The 23,333-nt window shown below is 31.5% G+C and overlaps 4 protein-coding genes and 1 pseudogene across 6 annotated transcripts; 3 read left to right on the top strand and 2 right to left on the bottom strand.

Annotated features, from left to right (window-relative positions):
* Positions 1–476: 476 nt before the first annotated feature.
* CHI9 (chitinase) lies at positions 477–1,802 on the top strand. Its single transcript, NM_001247474.2, has 3 exons — positions 477–929; positions 1,026–1,179; positions 1,266–1,802. The coding sequence occupies exons 1-3, from the start codon at positions 509–511 to the stop codon at positions 1,657–1,659; spliced, it is 969 nt and encodes a 322-aa protein (NP_001234403.1). The 5' UTR covers positions 477–508; the 3' UTR covers positions 1,660–1,802.
* A 4,596-nt stretch (positions 1,803–6,398) lies between these two features.
* On the top strand, positions 6,399–7,953 carry LOC101267358 (endochitinase 4). Its single transcript, XM_004248589.4, has 3 exons — positions 6,399–7,110; positions 7,176–7,329; positions 7,416–7,953. Exons 1-3 carry the CDS (start codon positions 6,669–6,671, stop codon positions 7,807–7,809), a joined length of 990 nt encoding a protein of 329 aa, XP_004248637.1. The 5' UTR covers positions 6,399–6,668; the 3' UTR covers positions 7,810–7,953.
* A 1,891-nt stretch (positions 7,954–9,844) lies between these two features.
* Positions 9,845–11,070, top strand: BCHP (class I basic chitinase; annotated as a pseudogene). The gene is given in 3 exon segments (NR_158459.1): positions 9,845–10,267; positions 10,360–10,512; positions 10,596–11,070. The product of NR_158459.1 is annotated as a class I basic chitinase (transcript).
* A 2,836-nt stretch (positions 11,071–13,906) lies between these two features.
* On the bottom strand, positions 13,907–18,608 carry LOC101267067 (uncharacterized). 2 transcript variants are annotated; one of them, XM_004248588.5, is made up of 14 exons: positions 18,009–18,608; positions 17,802–17,913; positions 17,615–17,727; positions 17,412–17,534; positions 17,125–17,324; positions 16,050–16,125; positions 15,847–15,933; positions 15,478–15,558; positions 15,355–15,387; positions 15,183–15,236; positions 15,050–15,091; positions 14,866–14,944; positions 14,486–14,556; positions 13,907–14,264 (listed from the first exon to the last, which is right to left on the bottom strand). In XM_004248588.5, the coding sequence occupies exons 1-14, from the start codon at positions 18,177–18,179 to the stop codon at positions 14,172–14,174; spliced, it is 1,335 nt and encodes a 444-aa protein (XP_004248636.1). In that variant the 5' UTR covers positions 18,180–18,608; the 3' UTR covers positions 13,907–14,171. The 2 variants fall into 2 exon arrangements, with proteins under 2 accessions (XP_004248636.1, XP_069146250.1); XM_069290149.1 differs by having other exon boundaries at positions 17,125–17,534.
* A 1,702-nt stretch (positions 18,609–20,310) lies between these two features.
* LOC101267943 (NAC domain-containing protein 6) lies at positions 20,311–22,266 on the bottom strand. Its single transcript, XM_004248590.5, has 3 exons — positions 21,570–22,266; positions 21,218–21,486; positions 20,311–21,140 (listed from the first exon to the last, which is right to left on the bottom strand). Exons 1-3 carry the CDS (start codon positions 21,715–21,717, stop codon positions 20,706–20,708), a joined length of 852 nt encoding a protein of 283 aa, XP_004248638.2. The 5' UTR covers positions 21,718–22,266; the 3' UTR covers positions 20,311–20,705.
* Between the last annotated feature and the right edge of the window lie 1,067 nt (positions 22,267–23,333).

Genomic DNA, 23,333 nt, shown 5'->3' with positions numbered 1-23,333 from the left:
AAATATTTTCTCAGTTTCGTTTTAATTGTCAAAATTCTCTTTTGGAGAAGTTAAAAATATAAATTTTGATTAATATTATTTTAAATGAAAAGACTTACTATATATAATACTTTCTATATATTTATAAATATTTTTAAATTTTATTTTAAAATATCAAAGAAATATAATTTTGAATAATAAATTAAATTAATTATGACAATTAAAAATAAACTAGAGGAGGAAGTATATAAAAGTAAGAAGCTAAAAGCCGCCAGTAAATATTAATATGTAACCTGTCACCGTACTCCACGGTATTTATTTCTGGATAAGACAGAGGACTATGAAATTTGCGCTTAGTTTATTCAAACACTAAATCTTACATTTTGTCACAAATCAAACTCACAACTCAGCCAACTAATAGAAAATTCACAGTAGGTCTCCATCAAGGCATCTTCCTAATTACCTATAAATACCTTTCATTTTACAACTTGTTTCCCATCAACTAATTTTACTAATACATTAAAAAAAAATGAGGCTTTCTGAATTCACTACTCTTTTCTTACTATTTTCTGTGCTTTTGCTGTCTGCCTCTGCAGAGCAATGTGGTTCACAGGCCGGAGGCGCACTTTGTGCATCCGGACTGTGTTGCAGTAAATTTGGTTGGTGTGGTAACACTAATGAGTATTGTGGTCCTGGTAATTGTCAGAGCCAGTGTCCTGGCGGTCCCGGTCCTTCAGGGGACCTAGGCGGTGTTATTTCAAATTCCATGTTTGATCAAATGCTTAATCATCGCAATGACAATGCTTGTCAAGGAAAGAATAATTTCTACAGTTACAATGCATTTGTTACTGCTGCTGGGTCTTTTCCTGGATTTGGTACTACTGGGGATATCACTGCCCGTAAAAGGGAAATTGCTGCTTTCCTTGCCCAAACTTCCCATGAAACTACTGGTATGATGATTTGAATTTGATCAATTCAACATTTAGATCGAACAATTATAATTTCATTGTGATTGATTATGTACCTATTTATATATATATATATAGGAGGATGGCCTACGGCACCAGATGGACCATACGCATGGGGTTACTGTTTCCTTAGAGAGCAAGGTAGCCCTGGCGATTACTGTACACCAAGTAGTCAATGGCCTTGTGCTCCTGGAAGGAAATATTTCGGACGAGGTCCAATTCAAATTTCACAGTAAGCTAAATAAGTCTATTTATGTTATAATAAAATTTGATGAACTTGTAGTGTCTAATTATGTGTATTTTGACATTTGAACACAGCAACTACAACTATGGGCCATGTGGAAGAGCCATTGGAGTGGACCTTTTGAACAATCCCGATCTAGTAGCAACAGACCCAGTCATCTCATTCAAATCAGCTATCTGGTTCTGGATGACTCCTCAATCCCCAAAGCCTTCTTGTCACGATGTCATCACCGGAAGATGGCAGCCATCTGGCGCTGACCAAGCAGCTAATCGCGTCCCTGGATTCGGTGTCATCACAAACATCATCAATGGTGGCCTGGAATGTGGTCACGGCAGTGACAGCAGGGTCCAGGATCGGATTGGATTTTACAGGAGGTATTGCGGAATTCTTGGAGTTAGCCCAGGTGAAAATCTTGATTGTGGCAATCAGAGGTCTTTTGGAAACGGACTATTAGTTGATATTATGTAACGATCGACTTCATCATATAAGGCCCCAACTATAAATAAATTTAATATGTATGAAATTGTATGAATTATGATTGTAATATGATGGGACCTTGTCTTATAATCGTTTGTTTTGATAATAAACAAAGACTACGATGGTTCTTATTCTAATTAATGTGGTGACGGGTCATATGTTAATTAGCATTATGGAAGCTTATTAACAATCGAGCAATTTCATTACATTGTTTAGGAAAGCATTTAACTTCTAATTTAACCTTATCGTATTAAGTTAGTTAATATTTTTTAATGGTGTGAGAATTGAGAAAAGAACTTTCACTATAAAAAAAATGATATAATAAATATACACATTAAGAAGTCCTAAAGTTTTTACCTGTATTACATAATCGTCATTAGATTTTATATCGATAAATCACTTAGATAATATATACAAAAAAGCTTAATTATTTTTAAAAATATATATTTAATAGTAATTAAACTATTATCCTTAATTAATAACTTAGGATTTTGAATTGAAAATAGTGGTGGGTTGATGCTACACAATGGTGATTGAAGGGAGAGATGACGATTTATATATTGGATACATTTTGATGTGACAACTTCAATTACTGACAATTGAATAGGTGAATTAATTCCTACATGTGAATGAATAATAATGAGAAAATGTATAAATATTCGTAAATTTATGATTAAAATTTTAGAGATATATTTTAATTGAATTAAAGTTTTATTATTTTTTTTATTTTAAATTTTTTATAATTTTCTATACCTGTTTGATTTATATGACATCTAAATATCTTTACGTTTCTCAATTGCGTGGAGTCGCAAAGTATGTCACGTGAGACAAAAAGTATATAAAATTACAAAAAATAAGTTCAGAGAGATATTATAATTTTATTTTAATTAATATGTGTTTCTGAAATTTCAATTATAATTAAAAAATATTTGTATCTTATCCCAATAATAGTTGAGTAAAAGATATCCCAATAATATACCAAATCAAGTGAGCATATATGAAGGGGTTAGTCCATATTACCATGTATATATTGGTTTTATTTACTTAAGAGCCTTCCCATTTTTCCTTTTACACTTTAGTCATTTAATCAACACAGATACAATGTATCTCAAAGAGGTCTCCATCAATGAACCTCAATTTTTCCTCAAGCATTATTTTTTTTTAGGGCTTACAAAATTGAACCGAAAACATAATTAAATCGTAAATTGAGTCAAATAAAAAATAAACCGATTAGTAATTTGATTTAATTTAATTTGGTGTTGAGAAAAAAATTCAACTATATTTGGGTTGGGTTGGTTTTAAGTAAAAAAAATCAACCCAAGATCAAACCAACCCGACATTATATATATAATTTTAAAATTTTATTTTATAGGTAAAAATATTTATTTTAATATAATTTTGAAATATTTCTTATACTTTTTCATAGTTTTTATCTTTTAATATACTTATTTCATGTTTGGAAATTAGAATTTTTAATAATCTAATAAAAATTATAGTCTATATATGTTGGTAATTATAACAAAGTTTAAATAAAAATAAATTTAATACTAATGCAAAAGAAAATCAATTCAATACTAAGAATGACAATAATATTGAATATTTATTTTTTAGTTTTACATAAATATATTTAGACAATTAAAATACATGATCTAATTTTACTTCTTTTAATATTTCATCACATAACTAATACTTGTTAAACTTATTTTGGCATGATTTATTACTTTAAGTAATGATCAATTTCATTATAACTTATTACTTTACAATATTTTTTTATGCGATTTTTTTATTATTTTTGTTGGATATTTTAGTGTCATTAATCATATCATATATTTTTTATTTTTCTTGAGAAATAACTTAGATAGTTGCATTTTGGTAGGACTAAAGAAATATTTAAAATACAAGTAAATTATATGTTTGTAAGAAAACTTTATCGAAAAACCCCCGAAAATTCAAAAAATCTGAAGAAACCCGAAAAGACCCGAAGCTAAAAAAACCTGAGTTCTATTAATTTGGTTTAATATATAAATTTAAAAATCCAACACAAATAATTTGATTTGATATTTGAAAAATCCAAACCAACCCGATCACGTACACCCCTACTTATCCCTTAAGAAGTTACAACTTCTTCGAAAGTCAAATCAATGTGCATGTGGTTACAACACATTTGGTAACATAAAACTAATCGAAAGTCAAATCAATGTGCATGTGGTTACAACACATTTGGTAACATAAAACTAATTATGTGCAAATGATTTTGTGTTTTAATTCCTTGAATCATCTTCATGTACACTCCACAATACCTAAGTAGCTTTGACAAAATAGATTATTTTTTCAGTAGTACCCTCGCCTTTTGTTCTATTGATAACTTGAACCAGCTACACTGAGACTGAGATACGATCAAAACTTCTGCGGGAGATATTAGTAGGGAATTTTCAAAAAAAAAGTAAAAAATATTTATTATCCGAACAATTCCTGTTATTAAGAGTAGTAATTACTGGAACCTCAATATTTTTGGGTCCAAAGAATATTATTAAGTTCATGTGGTTTGGCAATCAAGGAAATTATTTCATTGAAATAGTTTTGAGGTTAGAAGTTGAGTTAATGAGTAACTATATATAAAACCCAATAATCATTGGAATCTTGTTGGTTCAAATGACACCAAAGGAATTGATAATCCTCAACAAGTGAAAAAAACACTTTTAGACGTTAGGTTAATTTTTATAAATAGTTGCGTGTTTGGATAAAACTATTGTAAAACTAATAATCAGGAACTAAATAGGTTTTGATAAAAGAATTATGATAAACACTTTTTCTATTAAAATAAGTCACAGATCGAGATGGTTATGGCTGATTTTGGTTTATGCACTTTAAATATTACCAAACACGTAAATAAATCAAAAAATATTTTATACACTATTTAAACTAGCTTATAATAATAAGATTAGTCAAACACCTTAGAGGATGATACATGATTTGAAGTCTATGAATTTTAAATTTATCACTAATTCATAACTAGTTAACCTAGTTTTATATATATATATATATATATATAAAACAAATTGTGTTTTTAACATAATTACAAAATCTAATTAAAAGTTATTAAATTTATCCGGAAATATATCAGCTCTAGCTTTTAAAATTTAAACCCTCTTATTAATACATAGAAAGCTAGCTAGCTACAGGCGAAAATGCATCATTAATAAATAAAGTATTTAGAAGTTAGATCGCAAAGCAAAAGAGATCTTGACCACAATGGATATCTAATTGTAATACACTTTAAAGAACAAATTACCATAGTATATGAGACGGAACTAAAATTAAAAGTTTAAAATGTTAAATTAATTTTATTTAGGAGTTCACAAGTTATATATATATGTTTATTTATTTTTCATATAAATATACGATTTAAAAAGATTTTATAAATTCGTTTGAACATATAAATCTACCTAGCTAACTCCATTTCGAAATAGTACTAGCCACTGAAGATATTATACTACCTCCGTTTTAAAAAGATTGATCTAGTTTGACTTGGAACGAAATTTAACAAAAGAAAGAAGACTTTTTAATCTTGTGGTTCTAAATTAAAGTATGTTAAATATATCAAAATGCTCTTTAATCTTGTGGTCTTAAACATGACGCGTTGAAAATCCTTTTTAAAATAAACTAAAAAAGAAATAAAAATATTATTTTTGAAACGGAAAGAGTATGATTGACTTAGATTTTTTAAATACAAAAGAGTCGTGAAGGGCTTCTGTAGATTTGATCAAAATCATATAGTAATATATATATAGAGAGAGAGGGGGGGAGAATTGATCAAACCAATTATTTAAGCATCTGAGCAAAGTCATAAACATATAACAGTCTCTGTTCCATGTTTGTGACATTTTTTATTTTATTTTTAGAATCAAATAACGTGAATTATGATTAATATTTTAAAATATATTTTTTATTATATTTACATAAAATTAATTTTATCTTTTATATTTTTTATATAATTTTTCAAATGAATAAGTTTTAATCTTAAAAATTTAAACTAATGTAATTTTAAAATTAATTAAATGAACTTAACTCGTGCTATAATCTTAATTTATTATGTGTTCCAAGTGAAAAAGTACCTTTTTTAATATTTGATTAACTTTAAAACATATGATATCGTTGTTGACTCTTTATAGACAAGCTACATAAAAACCTTTTTTTTTTGTTGTTGTTTCACCCTCTGTTTGTGTTTATTATTATTTTTGTCGATTAGATGGGCTCATGCCGCGTAAAATTTATTATTAATTAAAAGAAAAGCATTTGAAAAGTCTGGAAAGTTAAGAGCCGCCACTATTTTTTAATAATTTCCTAGAAATGAAACATGAATAGTTCTAATAAATAAAATAAGAAGCTAATAGCCGCCGCTTATTTATTTATTTATCAAACTTTTTTTAAAATAGATTTCTGCTTTTAATCTATTAATTGAATAAAAGACCATAAAATTTTTTTTCTCTATTATATAATTAAAATACTTCCAACATCCATATTTATTTGTTGCTTTTCAAAAATTAATTTGATTAATTTATAAAATTATAATTAGATTATATTAATTTAATATTCTAAATAAAAAAGTTTAAATATTCAAAAGATACTATAAATCATAATTTTTTAAATATTAATAGGATGAAAAAATTAAATCTATACAAATTTTAATAGTTGGACTATTAAAAAGAAAACTATAACAATCATAAATAGTTGAAGATGTATTAGAGTAACCAAGTCAATAGTTATATTTTCATGATTAATTTGACAAGTTTATATATAACAAATAAAAATAAACGGAATATATATTTATTTGATGCGGATAATAGCCGCCGGTATAGTATACTTGATGATCCGGATAAAACAGAGAACAATGAGAAATTGAGAATGATGTCTTGTTTAGTCAACATCCTCTTTACCTATAAATAAATACCTTATACTTCACCATTTTCTTCCCATCACTTTTTACTATTTCCATTAAAATGAGGCTTTATGCTTATTCTTTACTTTTTTCTCTCTTGTTGTTAACTGTCTCGGCTGAACAATGTGGTAGACAGGCAGGAGGTGCCCGTTGTGCCGCGGGACTGTGTTGCAGCAATTTTGGGTGGTGTGGTAATACCAATGACTATTGTGGTCCTGGAAAGTGTCAAAGCCAGTGTCCATCTGGTCCTTCTCCGAAACCTCCTACCCCTGGCCCTGGTCCTTCTGGTGGAGACATAAGCAGCGTCATCTCAAATTCCATGTTCGATCAGATGCTTAAGCATCGTAACGAAAATTCTTGTCAAGGAAAGAATAATTTCTACAGTTACAATGCCTTTATCAATGCTGCAAGGTCTTTTCGTGGCTTTGGCACTACGGGGGATAACACTGCACGAAAAAGGGAAATTGCTGCTTTCTTTGCTCAAACCTCCCACGAAACTACTGGTACGTCGCATTTGAATTTGATGGATTCAACTTTTTAATTGAGATCTAATATAATTGATATATAGGAGGATGGCCTTCAGCACCTGATGGACCCTACGCATGGGGTTACTGTTTCCTTAGAGAACAAGGTAGCCCAGGCGATTACTGTACACCAAGTAGTCAATGGCCTTGTGCTCCTGGAAGGAAATATTTCGGACGAGGCCCAATTCAAATTTCACAGTAAGCTAAATAAATCTATTTATTTTACAATAAAATTTGATGAACTTGTAGTATCTAATTATGTGTATTTTGACATTTAAAAACAGCAACTACAACTATGGGCCATGTGGAAGAGCCATTGGAGCGGACCTTTTAAACAATCCTGATTTAGTAGCCACAGATCCAGTTATCTCATTCAAATCAGCTATCTGGTTCTGGATGACCCCTCAATCACCAAAGCCTTCTTGCCACGATGTCATCACCGGAAGATGGCAACCATCTGGTGCTGACAGAGCAGCCAATCGCCTCCCTGGATTCGGTGTCATTACAAACATCATCAATGGTGGCCTAGAATGTGGTCGTGGGAGTGACAGCAGGGTCCAGGATCGAATTGGGTTCTACAGGAGGTATTGTGGAATTCTTGGAGTTAGTCCTGGTGACAATCTTGATTGTGGCAACCAAAGGTCTTTTGGAAACGGACTCTTAGTCGATACTATGTAATGACTTCACCATCTGTTTGTTGTATCCTCTTGTTACAATGCAAGGCCTAGATATGAATAAATTTACTTATGTAATTGTGTTGTAATCTAATGTGACTACGACTTATAATCGTTTTTCATTTTAATAAACAAAGACTTAGTCCAAGATAGTGAATAGTTTTACTTCTACAGCTGTGACTTGTAACAGGTAGTTGATTCAATTCAAAACCAGATAAATACTGACTATTCAATCGAGTCATCTCATTATTTAGAAAAAAGTTTTTAAGTTACTAAGGGTTCACCTACCCACTCAACTTTTAATTATAAATAATCAAGATAAGCTATCATTGACGAAGTTCATCACATACAAATAGGGTAATTTGGTTGAATACCAAACAAACATGCCTGAATAATTCAACATGTTTTGAAGGAAAAATGGATTACAACATGTTTTGACCTTAACAAACCTCCTATAGCTTTTAATTGCACGTATTACACGTTAATCTCAATCATTTGATGAGACAACTTCCCTTCTAAGTTTTACGAGATTTAAGTGAATGAAAACCTTCCTAGATGATACATATTTTTTTAAATAAGTTGAAAGAAAAAAGAACTTTGAACCTCAAAAATTAGTCATCCAAGGTACAGCCACCGTCTCTGATTTTGAGTGTTGAATTTTTGGGACCAAACTGTTCATCATACTAGGGATAACAGCTATCAACTGCAAAAGATATACATGGAAAATCACTGTTAAGGTGGTGCAATTGCTTGTGATTTATAAGAAAGACACAGAATTTGGGTATTATCTATTGATGAGTTTACAAGTAATGCTCGAGTCATACTAGACGTCCTAGAGAAACTATTTCATATAGTTAATTAATGTGCATTTTCACCATATCTATGGTAAAATACAGAGGACATATGTGAACAGCTAGTAGGAGATTTTTTTTTTACCAATTACGTTTTAGTATAGTACTAATGAAAAACCAGACAATGTGGTTAACAGTTTGAAAGAATGCTAACAATTAGCATCTGTAGTAGAATAGATCCAGCAATGCAGGATAAGAATAGAATTGCCTGTAATATATAGGAGGCAATTGAGACATGAAGATCAATAACTGCACCAAAATTTGACAAGAGGTATCACTTGGAACTATACTAAACAATATCAACTTATATATCTAGTGTGATTTCACAAGTACTGAGGTAACGGAAAGGAGGGGTGTATATGTACTTGTTATCACTATCTTGTGTGAGATAGAGAGGTTATTTTCGATAGACCCTCAGCACAAGAAAAAATGTACTTGAAACCATGTTTGACAAATACCATAGTAAAAACAGACTACATGATAATTATCAACAAGATATGGTTTCTGATCAACAACACCATTTGTCAATATATATTAGACTATTATTTGGTATGATATTTGAATGATACAACAGTAGCTCATCCATTGGTTTAGCTTACTTTGCATCTACTTTATGGTTTGATAATAGTACTTCATAACCAATTTGTTTTCTTTCCAATCATATATGTAAAATACTGTTACCTTTAAAACTGATAAGACTTTGGAGAAAAGCTCTCAACACCTCTTTTCATTTTCTTATATTTTTACATTATGTTGAGTGATTTGATACCCCAGTCATGTTCATATACCTTTAACTGGTCAACATTTGTTCTATGTCCTTTTCATGTTTGCTGAAAGTTTTAGCCATGACTTTTTTTTTGTGTGTGTATTTTTGAAATAGATTTTCACTTTTAAAATAAAAAAATTCTTCATGTTATTTTCCCTATTTATGCTACCAGTAAACACCAATTAAGACAGAAATAAACTATTTCATGATAGAGATATCAAATTCAAATATAACAAGGAAAAGTAAACCGACAGGATATTTTTATAATAGCCGCCTCTTAGCAGAGGTGACCCCAATAAAACAGATAGTATTAATGAGATATTAAGAATTGAGTCTTATTTAGTCAATATCTGCTTTATCACCCTCTTTATTTACCTATAAATACCTTCTACTTTCCATTACTTTTTACCACTTCCATTAAAATGAGGCTTTCTGCTTGTTGTTTACTTTTTTCTCTCTTATTGTTAACTGTCTCGGCTGAACAATGTGGAAGGCAGGCAGGAGTTGCGCATTGTGCCGCAGGACTGTGTTGCAGCAAATTTGGGTGGTGTGGTTACACTGATGCTCATTGTGCTCCCGGCAATTGCCAGAGCCAGTGTCCTCCTCGAAACTACCTACACCTCCTCTTGTTGGAGACATAGGCGCCGTTATCTCATATTCCATGTTTGATCAGATGCTTAAGCATCGCAATGATAATGCTTGTCAAGTAAAGAATAATTTCTATAGTTATAATGCATTCATTAATGCTGCCAGGTCTTTTCGTGGCTTTGGTACTACTGGTTATACCACTACCCGAAAAAGGGAAATTGCTACTTTCTTTGCCCAAACCTCCCATGAAACTACTGGTACATCCATTTGAATTCCACATTTAAGATTGAAGAATTATAATTTTTATAATTATGAATCTAAAAATAATTGATTATGTACCAATTGATAGGTGGATGGCCTTCAGCACCAGATGGGCCATATGCATGGGGTTACTGTTTCCTTACGAACAAGGTAACCCGGGCTACTACTGTACACCAAGTGGTCAATGGCCTTGTGCTCGTGGAAGGAAATATTTTGGACGAGGCCCAATCCAAATTTCATAGTAAGTTACCATAATTTTAGCAAAGTCATGGCTATGAATTTTGTAGGGTCTAATTACGTGAATTTTGACATTAATGAACACAGCAACTACAACTATGGGCAATGTGGAAGAGCCATTGGAGTGGACCTTTTGAACAATCCTGATTTAGTAGCCACAGATCCAGTCATTTCATTCAAATCAGCTATCTGGTTCTGGATGACCCCTCAATCACCAAAGCCTTCTTGTCACAATGTCATCACCGGAAGATGGCAACCATCTGGTGCTGACAGAGCAGCCAATCGCCTCCCTGGATTCGGTGTCATTACAAACATCATCAATGGTGGCCTAGAACGTGGTCGTGGCAGTGACAGCAGGGTTCAGAATAGAATTGGGTTCTACAGGAGGTATTGCAAAATTCTCGGAGTTAGTCCAGGCTACAATCTTGATTGCGGCAACCAGAGGTCTTTTGGTAATGGACTCTTAGTCGATTCTATGTAACAACTTTATCGTCTATTTGTTGTAGTCTGTTGGACTCAGCTATGAATGAATTTACTTATCTAATTGTGTTGTAATCGTTTTTCATTTTAATAAACAAATACTTTGTCCACGACAGTGAATAGTTCTACTTCTACAGCTGTGACTTGTGACAGGTAGTTGGTTCAATTCAAACCAGATAAATACTGACTAGTTAATCGAGCCATCTCATTATTTAGAAAAGGATTTAAGTTATTATGGGTTCACCTACCCACTCGGCTTTTAATTACAAATAATCAATATTTGCTGTCATTGATGAAGTTCATAGAGTTGAAGAAGTTGGGCCAAGAAGTCCACATTATTTTATTCTTTATTTTGTATTTTGTAATTTTGGGCCTAAACACTTGTTGTATTTCTTTTCTGCATTTATTTTTGTAATAGGTTAGGACAGACCGAAATGAGTCAAAAACCTAAAAGAAACGGGTCCAAATACCGGTTCAGGCGGACAGATAACTCGAATTTGGACCTGACTCTCTCTCTCTTATCTTTGTTTATTTGTTGGTAGTTTAAAATTAAAGTATTCAAATCCCCGCAAACGTCGTAAATGTTTTATCGACTTAAAATTAATTTCAAACGGATTCTAAAAAGAATGAATAAATTTGCAAATCAATTCTTACTTTGATAAAAAAAATTAAATACTTTGTTTCAAACTGCTCCAAACGGAATTTTATCTCAAATAATGTTAAGTTTTAGCTAAATTAAATTAATTGCCGGAAAATCGTATTAACGGATATTTTAGGCGCCTTAATCACCTTCTTAAATTATAAATTTGAATTCCCGAACCCCTTTAAAGTTTTCGATGGATTTTTCTAATAAAATCTTTTGAAAGAACACTTTTTTTTATTCTTTTTTAAAAATTAAGTGGCGATTCTTCAAAAGTCAAAAACTTATAAAAATAAGTTTTTGATAAAACGAGTTATGTCCGACAGTATTTCACCATTTGCATCATAAACTACATAAATATCTTGTTGAAAACCAATGTTCCCTACTTCCTGCATAGCCAGAGTTTCATTTCTTAATTATACATGAGACCCCACATCAGCCTCCACATCATTGGAATCATTCAGTGATGTATCAAGGAAAATTGGTGTGTACTGCTCTTTCAAACGACTGAATGGAAACACAGTTTCTTTGAAGACAAGATCCCTGAATACTGTGAAATTTTTGACACTCACACTATACAAGACATATTCTTCTTGAGTGAGTATCCCATCATGACACAAACATATGCTCCTGAGGAAAACTTGTCACTCTTAACTAGCTAGTTGAATAGCATAAACAACCAATGGTTCTCAAATGATCAAGATTTGGTTTTCTGTTGTGAAACACCTCATAACACTACAACAAAAGTAATTATTAGTGGCATTTAATTCTTAATTGCCATTAAATATCTATTTTTAGCAACAATTATCACTCTTTGTATATAGACTCTAAAGCCTTTAGCGACATTGATTTTAATAACACTTAACTAATGCCGGTAAAGACTTTAACACTCTTTATTAGTGTCAATATTTTAATGCCACTAAAAGTTATTTTTGTTGTAGTGTAAGAAGATAAATCTTGCAATACATCAGTAGGCATTCTATTTATCAAATACACAACTACTAATACACATTCTCCTCAGAACCTTATTGGAATGGATCCATCTGATAGCTCTGGCTACCTCAAAATTATGCATGTGTTTTCTTTCAACCACTCCATTTTGTTGTGGAGTGTAAGGACAACAACTCTCACGAATGATTCCCATTGATTCAAATGATGTGTTGCACTCTTTATTGAAGAATTCAGTGTCATTATCTGACTAACCTTCTTAATATGTTTATTGAACTGATTTTCCAGTTGGGATGGGGGTGGCGCCCATCAAGATGGAGGTGCCACGAATTAAGAACCTTTTGTTGTTGCTGCGACAACCCTCTATCTGCTGTGACCTCTTCCTGCTGCAGAGGCAGTGCCGGTGGGCTTGGTGGTGTGGCGTGGCACAAGGATGGGTGGGGATGGGAGTCGATGGGGGTGGGTCGCGCTGAGAAGGACTGAGAGTGGAGTGAGAGAGACTTAGGGTTTTGGTATTATGATTCTTTTTTCAGGAAAGTGTTAGTTTACCGATCACGGGATGTCGATATCTTTAAAATAATTATTTATATTTAAAAATATTTAATACATATCTACATCTGTTTAAATAAAATAATAATTTAAATATATATCGAGCTCTAAAGGTCGGTATTTATTAATTTATTTTAATATAAATTCATCTCTTGAGGGTGATTTGATTAAAATCACATGTACGCACGCATAGGCACGCGCGCGCGTTCACACACCACACAATAAATTTAATTTTATCAATCAACTTAATTTCATAAATTTAATTATATACCTCCTAATTATATATATTTAAATTTATCGATCAACACACTAAAGTTAATCAATATTAAATATTTAATATATAAATCTCCTTGAATTGATCATCTGTACTTTCTTTAATTGATAATGTATTTCATGATGTTTGAACCACTGATGTATAAGACTTGATTTGTTAAACTACTTGACGAGTATATATATATATATATATTCAACGTATTTCATACTCCGATGAATTACCTTTGTTGGGTTGTAGCAAGAATTAATGGGAAATAGAGCGAAAGAGAGAAACTTGAAAAATTGAGAATTTGAAGAATTGAGAAATTGAAAATTCCTCTTATTCTTTAATGAAAAAGCATTTGTCCCTCATCGGTGGTGGAACAACAAATTATTTCTTCTATAGCACAACAAATTACTTCTTCTGTTTTACTATTGTTGACTGACACCTGAGTTTTTGGTATCTATACTCTGGTGATTGAGATCATTTTATCGTGGGAGGTCATATTCCAAATCAAACCTCAGATGCTAAAGGGGAATAATTTCCTTACCAAAACAAACATGCCCAAGGCCTGACTAACCCGAATTCGTATCGAAAGAAAAATGCACTATGACATGTTTTGTCTTTAACAAACCTCCTACAGCTTTAATTGCACGTATTACTCATTAATCTCAGCCATTTGGTGAGGGAACTTCTCTTCTAAGTTTTATGAGATTTAAGTGAATGAAAACCTTTTTAGATGATACATATTTTTAGATTAGTTGAAAAAAAGAAGAACTTTGAACCTCAAAATTTAGGCATCCAAGCTAGAGCCACCGTCTCCGATTTTGAGTTCTGAATTTCTGGGACCAAACTGTATCATCATACTAGGGATTAAAGCTATCAACTGCAAAAGATATACATGGAAAATCACTGTTAAGGTGGTGCAATAGCTTGTGAATCATAAGAAGTCACGGAATATGGGTATTATTTACAAGTAATGCTTGAGTCCTAAGAATCTATTTCAGCAATGTGAAATATAGTTAATTAATTTCCATTTTGGCATTGATAGAAATAAGGTAATCTTCATTTGTCTACCTATCAAAAATCTTTTTGTATAGTGCTTACCCAAGCAAGGCCGACACAGAACAAGTTGAATCCAGGATAATGGAATGGAGCCTTCTCAGATAAAAATAGATCTGCATACAAGGAAATAAAATACATTTAATTTGACATTCAGATCCTACACATCCAGGATTTTCACTAGGGAGTTCGAAAAATAAAATATGTAGTGTTTGAGATTTGAATTGGAACCTCAAGCTAAATTTTGAATCCCATCAGCCGTCAATCACTTAGCCAACATCTAATCTTATGTTCATGATGTTTAAAATCTCTCTCTCTATATATACAGATTTTTTTTTTTAAATACCTTATATATATCGTGTAATTTTTTTTTGCCGAGCCACACAAAACTTTGACCATGAAAAATATTTGAAGGTTTAACTTACCTGTAAGAGGAGTATATATTAATGGAGAAAGAATGTTGCCGAATGAGCTTATGCCTGCAATGCACCCTTGAGCAATTCCCTATTACATTAACAGAACATTAACGTGATAGAAAATAATAATCCAACACATAAGTAAGTTAAAATTAAGGTATAATTGAAGATCAGCAACATCTAAATTGTTCACCTGTTCATTTGGTCCAACTTGTTTTGAAACAATGCTTTGTAACTACATTTTATAAACACTTTATCAGAGCAATTATTCAACACAACTAAAAAGTGTTTTATCTTCCTTGAAATATATAACAAAGAAAACTCACAGCAGGTCTTGTAAGGAAGGAAATGATAGGCAACAAATTAGCAACATAAGGAACCTGAAACGGCGAACATGAAATGTATTTGGAAAATATAAACATCTAATATTTTGAAATTTGAAATATACTATTGGAAAAACAGACAATTTGTTCAGCTGTTTGAAAGATTAAAACTTACCCAGACTGCCCATGCAATGCTAACAATTAGCATCTGTAGAATAATAAGAACTAACTGAGTAAGTTATTACAAGTGCGCACACAAAAAAAAAAGAAAAATAGAGAAGTTTGAAGAAGCACATACACTTATAAATCCAGCGATGCAGGATAAGGAGAGAATTGCCTCCTCTCCTGTAATAGGAGCCAACCGAGGCATCAAGAATAACTGCACCAAAATTTGACAAGAGGTAACACTTGGAGCAGTACTAAACAATAACAACATATATATCTAGTGTGATTTCACAAGTACTGAGGTAAGAGAAAGGAGGAGTGCATACGTAGAGGTTATTACTATCTTATGTGAGATAGAAAGGTTGTTTCGAAACCATGATTGACAAATACCAGAGTAAAAACAGACTAGATAATAATTATGAGCTGAGATATAACAGAGTGAAAATGTGCCCACTTTAATCCAGCTATACTCTGTAAAGAGAAGTTAGACTTGAAAACAAACCTGGCCAAATGCTGCTCCAGTGTAGCCAATAAGCATTAAAACAGCAAAGTTGTCTTTGTTGAACCGAAGTCGAGCCTTTAAAAAGTACTACAAGATATATGCACAATGTGGAACAAAAAAAACTTCAGAAGCTATGAGGTAATCATGACTTAATACTTGGAATTGACACTTAAAAGTTAAAAGGGAGCTATAGAACTGTGTACCAAATACGGAGTTTGTTGTCCACCTTCTCCTAGACCATTCAAAAAAGCAACCACTGTTGCTAGCGAAAGCGTCACGCTGAAAAGGACGATATGATAGGAATTTTTAATTTCTATGTTCTAATTCAGTTATATAGTTTGAATTTCAAAAATCAAACAGTTTAACTTTGACGGTAAATTTAGTATTTTTTTTTAACTTCAACCCTACACTATTTTAGTGTGTGAAATGTGAATAGATTTGGTATGATACTACTATCATCAACACTATCGCATTTTTAAATATTTATTTATATAAAATGTATGTTTTTTCATAAAATCCTTAATTTACTTGGTTATTTTATATGTAATATCTTTATAATACATTTTAACTCTTAAAGTTAATTAATTTTTGTATATATGATTTTATATTAAATTCTAGTTAATTTTACTATAGATTCTAAGTGTATAAAAATACAATTACAACCTTCACAAAAGAAAAGAAAATACAAATATACGGACAAAGATGCTCATTTTTTAAAATTTCGTAAGGTATTAATAGAGCATTTAAGTAAGCAACATACTAATCTTAAACGTTGAATATTTATATAGAAATTAAAACAAATTTTACAATATGTAATGTTTACTGAATTGTATCTCTTCGTTTCACTTTTATTTGTATTATTCATCATTATGTATAATATTTACTAGCAATTTATATCATTCAAAAAGTTAGTGATTTAAAATAATTTCATATTAAATGATTACATGGGAAAAGAATATGAAATTATAAGGTGAATTGGTGAAAAAAAGGGATTTGTTCTAAGAAATAAGTTAATAAAAATTAATACTATAATATTACCAAAAAAAATAATATAATGAGAATATTCCTTTTAATATAAAATTTAGATGGTAAATAGGAGTTGGTTTACACTTTACATTAAAATAATATAAACAATATTTTAGTGTAAAATTTGATGTTAATGGACGGGTACTTTTTCACATAATTTCAACGGACATACTGGTCCCATAAGAAAATAGAAAATAGTAATCCATCGTTATTGTCAAATAAACAATCTTATATGAGAAATTGAAATCTCACCTACTCCTTAGCAAGCAGAAAATATCCTTGAGTGGTAACACTTGCTTAAAGCTCTGTGACACACTTTTTGATTTAGAACATTCTGCACCATTATCGATCAATATAGGTTGATTTAGAGTTTCACTGTCACTCCGGCCGGTCGTCTCCTTCACAAATATTCTCATGTAAATTGTTGCAATCATTGAAGAAAGGGCAGCTACCTTTGATACACAATGAAAACGAACACAACTAAGCAAACCGAATAGTAACAAGTAAAAATGAAAGTTATTTAGAGAGAAAAAAGGAACCAGAAAGATCTGTGCAGTGGAGAGGAAACGAGCAGCCATGGTACCCAAGAGAGATGCAGCAGAGCCTATGCCGGCAACAAATCCAATTGCAGAAACACGTTTTTCTTCTGATATATTAGCTGCCTAGAAAAGTATGCATTAGAAAAAACAAAAAAAAAAGAAATTGTATTGTGATAAATTTGAATTAGGCTTTTAATGGTTACCGCATAAGCAATGGAGAGGCACTCAATTCCATTGTCACTGACCATACCAGTGAAGGTCTTTACCGCGTAATACGCATAGAAATAGTTTGTTGATCTGCCGATTGCCAGTATTACTGCAAAACTTTTTTGTTACTTACGGTGCGATTTGGGCGTTCTTCGATGAAGTGACCGGAAAACAATTTTTTACCTGACGGAATAATGGAGGCAGCTACCGGAACTGTGAGCAAAGCTTTTCTTCCGTATATATCAGATAGATGTCCAAGCAATGGCAACATCATCATTGATCCCAGCCCTAAGATCTGAAATCAGCAGAAGTGAACTGGTAATCAGATAATGCATATCTACTGTTTGTCAAAATGATTCACAAATCACAAGTTAGATCTGGATTACACACAGCTTGCTGAAAACCAGAGAGATAAATGGCAAGTGAACATTCGTCTTGAGAAGGGCAGAGTGCACCAACTGTAATATCAGTTATGGCAGGAGGAATGACATTCAACGCAAAATTTGCTAGAAATACAGTAACAAACAGGTGCTTCAAGTCGCTCAATTTATCCATCTTCATTTTTCCTGTTTTCCTTTGAAAAATCAAATACAATGGTATGAAAATCAATCAATGATTTCCAAAGAAAGCAAACAGTAGTTTCTGTTTCAAAAATCAGACTGGCCGCAGCCCCGCAGGGACGAAGGGTGAGTGTGCTTACTAGTTCCGCTGAACTAAATAGTTTTGAGTGAAACTCTGTTGTATTTGTCTTACGAATCTATTAAATGTAAGGGATTACTGTCATACAATTTAGTAATCTAAAATATTAAAATATAAATTTTAAATTTTGATTTCGATGAAAGCTCTCACGTGATAAAAATGGCAATTGCGAGTGTGTTCCTATTAGAGTAGTAGCACATGCATACAAAACGTCTAATTATTTTATATTATTTCTGAATTTTGTTTGAACATGATTTTGAAAATAGAAAATTATGTCCTGAGAAGCACGAATAGAATAATTCTTCGTTCTACAAATGATAAAAGTGTAGGACTTGGTCTTCTTTTTTTTTCTTTTTTTTTTAAATAGTACTGCAGTGATGAAAGAACACCCCCAAGACAACAAAGTCGAGGTGAATTCAGAATTTGAATATTTTAAGTGCACAAAATATTTCTAGGTCAAATTCATTGATAGTCTCTTAAGTTTAGCACAATATTTCATTTAGACTTTTTAACTAGCTAATGTTTATTTTGAACATCTTAATTAGAATTTTACTGCGTTATTTAAACCCTCAACTAACATGGTAAATGTAATGCATCCAAAATCAGCGCCTAAGGGAGCTCGTTTTAGGCCAAAAAATAATATGTAAAAAGTCAAACTTCTTAGTTCTCTCCTCCACCACACACCATTCATTCACCATCACTATTAATGCAATCAAATTAATTTTTTAATTTTTTCAGTTCCGAAAATCATCACAACCATCATTATCTTCTCATTCTTGTTCTTTAGATTTAACAATTACAATTTTTATTGCAATCTTTCAAGTTCAGTGCTACACACCATTGCACATCTATCACACCCATTAACTCCATTCTAAACGAGAGAGACTACAACGTACAAATAATACATAGCATTCGTATTTGTGCTCCTTTTATAATTTTATTTCTTTTGGAGGCATTATAATATTATATACACAATTAATAGCATGAAATTGATAACATACAAAGTGAATCTACAAGAAAAAAATGGAAATCTGAATTTAATAAAAATCCCTCCCCCCCCCCCCCAAAAAAAAAAAAAATCAAAACGAGGCTCAGGAAAAAAAATTGGAAGAATGAGGAAGAAGGGGTAGGATAGTTTGGTGGGGTTTTAGAAACTAAATGCTTTTATTTATTATTTTTGGCTGAAAATTAAATTTTCTTTATAATGTATTTTTAAAGTATTGTTTTGTACTTAAATATCAAGTGTCTTTCTTTAATTAGTTATGAAATTATATTATTTGCAAGTATATTATATGTACAATGTAATTTTAGCAGATTGTCAAAATGACACAACAAAATTTTATATGTGTTGTCTCACGTAGAATTTATTTGTCTACTTATTTATATTTATACAAATTGAAGTGTTTATGCTTATATTTAAAATTGAAAGATATAAATATAAAATAAGATTAAATTACAGAATACAGTTATGCTGTTTAATAATTGTTTTCTTGCTACAAATATTCTCATACTTCTATATAGTAGCAGACAATTTTTATTATTTTTTTATTGTATTTCTGGTGCTAATGTATCATCCACTCGTAGGGAACCCACGTTGGTCCCAAGGAAAATTTTGGTTCACCCGTCCACTTGGCTCATATATATATATAAGTTGGGGAAAAAAGTACAATTAAACAATTTTTTTTTGAGGAATAAAATAACTCTTCTATAATTTACTTACTTCTTTGTCATTTAGATTCTTAAATTTAATAAAGCACAATTTATCAAATTTATCTGACTATTGATCATGCATATGCGTCTTTAAGATGACTGAGTTAGCAAAAGTGGACACTATCTTTTGGGTCCAAAGCGTGTTGATAATTTTTTCAAGTTATTAGGCTGAAAATGTCACATAGATCGAAAAATGTAGATTATTATTTATAAAATAAGTTGAGAGATAATAAGACAACTATGTATAAGTGTGTGTCTAAAATTCAAACTTAGGCTCAAAAGGTACTTAAGCATTTTTTCTTTAAAATTCAAAAAACTTATAAAATTGAAATGATGGCTCCGCATCATTTAAATTATCTGTACACTTTTTCTTCTTCCTATTTCTTTGCAATAGCACTTGGGCAAAAATACTAATTTATGCCACTTATAGTTAGTTTTGTTATTCAATTTACTATTTGAAAATTTACATTACTGCTCCATGTTTCTGTTACCCATCCAGACTTATGTCCAACATAAACATAAACAGCATCAGTCAATACACATACTTTATCAGCTATATATACTACTTCTGGAACCATTAAGGATACTATATGAACAAACACCCCAGGCCAGCTGGTTAGGTTGTAGCAATGAGCATATTATTGTTGAAAAAGAAATTGAGATGGATGGTTTCTTAACCTAAAAGTTATGCACAAACGCGGAAGGTGTCAAGATAAAATTATCCAGCCAAGGGCTACGCAATTGCATCCACACAGGGTCCTGACTAAAGTCCATGCTGAATTTGGGTACTTGCAGTTCAGCCAGGCTATCTTGTCCATTTAATAATTTTGGCCTAAAGCAATTACTCTTCTCTTTGGTTTCAGCTGAAACTTTGTTCTCAGCTACTGATAACCTATCATCATCTACTTCATCCTTGCTGATTGACGTAAACAAATCGGGGCTCTTATCAGTCAGTTCATGATGTTCATTACCAAATGACATGGCGTCCATTGTCTGCGGGGTTGTTGAACAAGGAGAGCTGTGTACGTGCTTCATTTCTTCTTCAATTGCAGCCCTCTGTTCTAACACCTTCAAAGATGTCGCTTTTCTGTATATTTTGCACAACACAATGTCCTGCATTTTACAAACCTATTGATTGATACATGTCTTTTTAAAAGAGAGTATATCATATAACAAAGTATGGAAAATACCTGAGGCCATGAGACGGTATCTGGTAATCGAAATTCATTCATGACCCAATCTGTCTTAGAGCCACGAGGTGCTCTTCCAGTATAAAAAACCAAAGTCTTCTTAAGACCAATTATATTTTTAGGATTTGATAAACCAATGATCTTTTTATCAGAACCAGTTGCCTTCCAAAATCCCTTTTCTGTAGTCCTATTAGGCCTACCTCCATTTCCATGTTTTCTATCTCTTGCCACAAAAAAATACCATTCTCTTTCTCCAATCGTCGAAAGCCCTGCTCAAGTCACATCAAAACAGAGTTATATTACATTCACTAGACGTACCATGATATTAGATGTAAATGGTATCGACATATACCTGGCAGGTCCCAAGGATCATGACGATAAATGTTCAGTAGACCAATTACATCACATCGCGATGTTCTGCCAAGGATTTTATTTTTGAGGTAAAATTCAAGAAGTTCTTCTTCCGTTGGGTGAAATCGGAACCCTGGTAGATCTTCCATGATTACTTGTATCGATCAACTTTCGTTGTTGTTAAATATTTTGTTTATGTCAATATTGTTGACAGCATATAATACGAAGGGATATATTTATAACATAAAGATTGGTACTCACTTTTGTTATTAGAAAGACTTGTGAGTTAAAGTTTTACAAGTCTTCTTGAGTCTTTCTCCTAGACTTGGAATGACGCGTTTATGGGCAGTGTTGTCATGCTTGTGGGGCATATTCACAACACTGACATATTTACCAATGGTTTGGTTTGTGATGCTGAGTGTTTCACGCTTAATTAGAAATTTTATTTCGAGTTTTGAGTATAAAGAAAATCATGTTGAAAATATCATCGTTGAGTGAGCCTCGCAGAACGCGATCTGAATTTTATTAGAGCTTCAGTGTGGGCTTTGGACACCAGATATGAAACAAAAAAGATAATAATTATCCTAAGGATGGTTGTGTTTCTACCATGAGTCCTCCGGTGTATAAATGATCTCGTATTTACATAAAGTTCGAAAAAGAATTATACTCTGTGAGTATGAATATATGATATAGATTGTTTATTCTAATACATATATCAGTGATTATTTTTATGATTTGAATCTTATCGTTACTCCGTTACGGACGCTGTTACTAATGTATGAAAATAAGAATCTTTGATCCTTTCATTAGAGACCGTCAGGGTCAAGATTTTCAATCAAACTGTCACACTATACTTCTTTAGTTTGAATCGGTCATACTACTAACTTGGGGACAAATTAAATTGAAAAATCACATCAAATTGAAAAATCAAATCTATAAAAGCATTGTTTTGAATTAATTTTGCACTAAGCAAGGTAAATTCAAATCAAATCCACAAATACTATATATTGCATCCATTTTTATATATATCAAATGTTATTGAAACGTGTCATTTAGTTGATTCCTTTTATGTTCATATTTCAAAGTATATTTAATTTGAAGAAATTAATATAAAAAAGGGAAAATTTATTGAATCATTGTTAATTTATATTTATTTTAGTAGGTTTAAAAAATGAACATAAAAAGATTAAAATAAGGGAGGTAGTCAGTTGATATAGTATCCTAAACTATAGGGAGGTGAGTGTTAGAGAATGAAATCTAAAGGAAGGTCTCCAAAATTATTCCATTAAAACTTATTTTATTCAAATTTGAGATGTTGTATTAAGGGGAAATTTTTAAATTAAACAAAGTATATTTTTTTTTAGACTTCAAGAAATGTTTAAATTACGTGGGGATTTTTCTGAGGGTTGGTATGAAAATTTGTAAGAAAATAACTTTTCTGTGAATTTTCATACTAATCTCCAAGGAAATCCTCATATAATTCACACCTTTTTTGTAGTGATTTTATGTTGATTTTTGAGGTTAATTATTAAAAGTTAGGTTAAGTTTGAGCGAGTACATCACTGAAAAGTTATCGTTAGACTAACAAAACAACTATAGTGCGTAAATATAGTACATATATGTGTCATTTCTAGTTAACATATATTATTAAAACCTTTTTCAAACTTAGAGAAAATAATATTAAAATCGTATTCATGGGATGAAAAAAATAAAAGAAACTAAACACATCAAGTGAATATAAATTGATTTGATCATTTGATTTTGA

The sequence above is a fragment of the Solanum lycopersicum genome, chromosome 10 (genome assembly GCF_036512215.1).
Source record: "Solanum lycopersicum chromosome 10, SLM_r2.1".
Lineage (NCBI taxonomy): Eukaryota > Viridiplantae > Streptophyta > Magnoliopsida > Solanales > Solanaceae > Solanum > Solanum lycopersicum.
The sequence above is the reverse complement of the archived record's forward strand: the minus strand, read 5'-3'. Positions and strand labels throughout refer to the sequence as shown.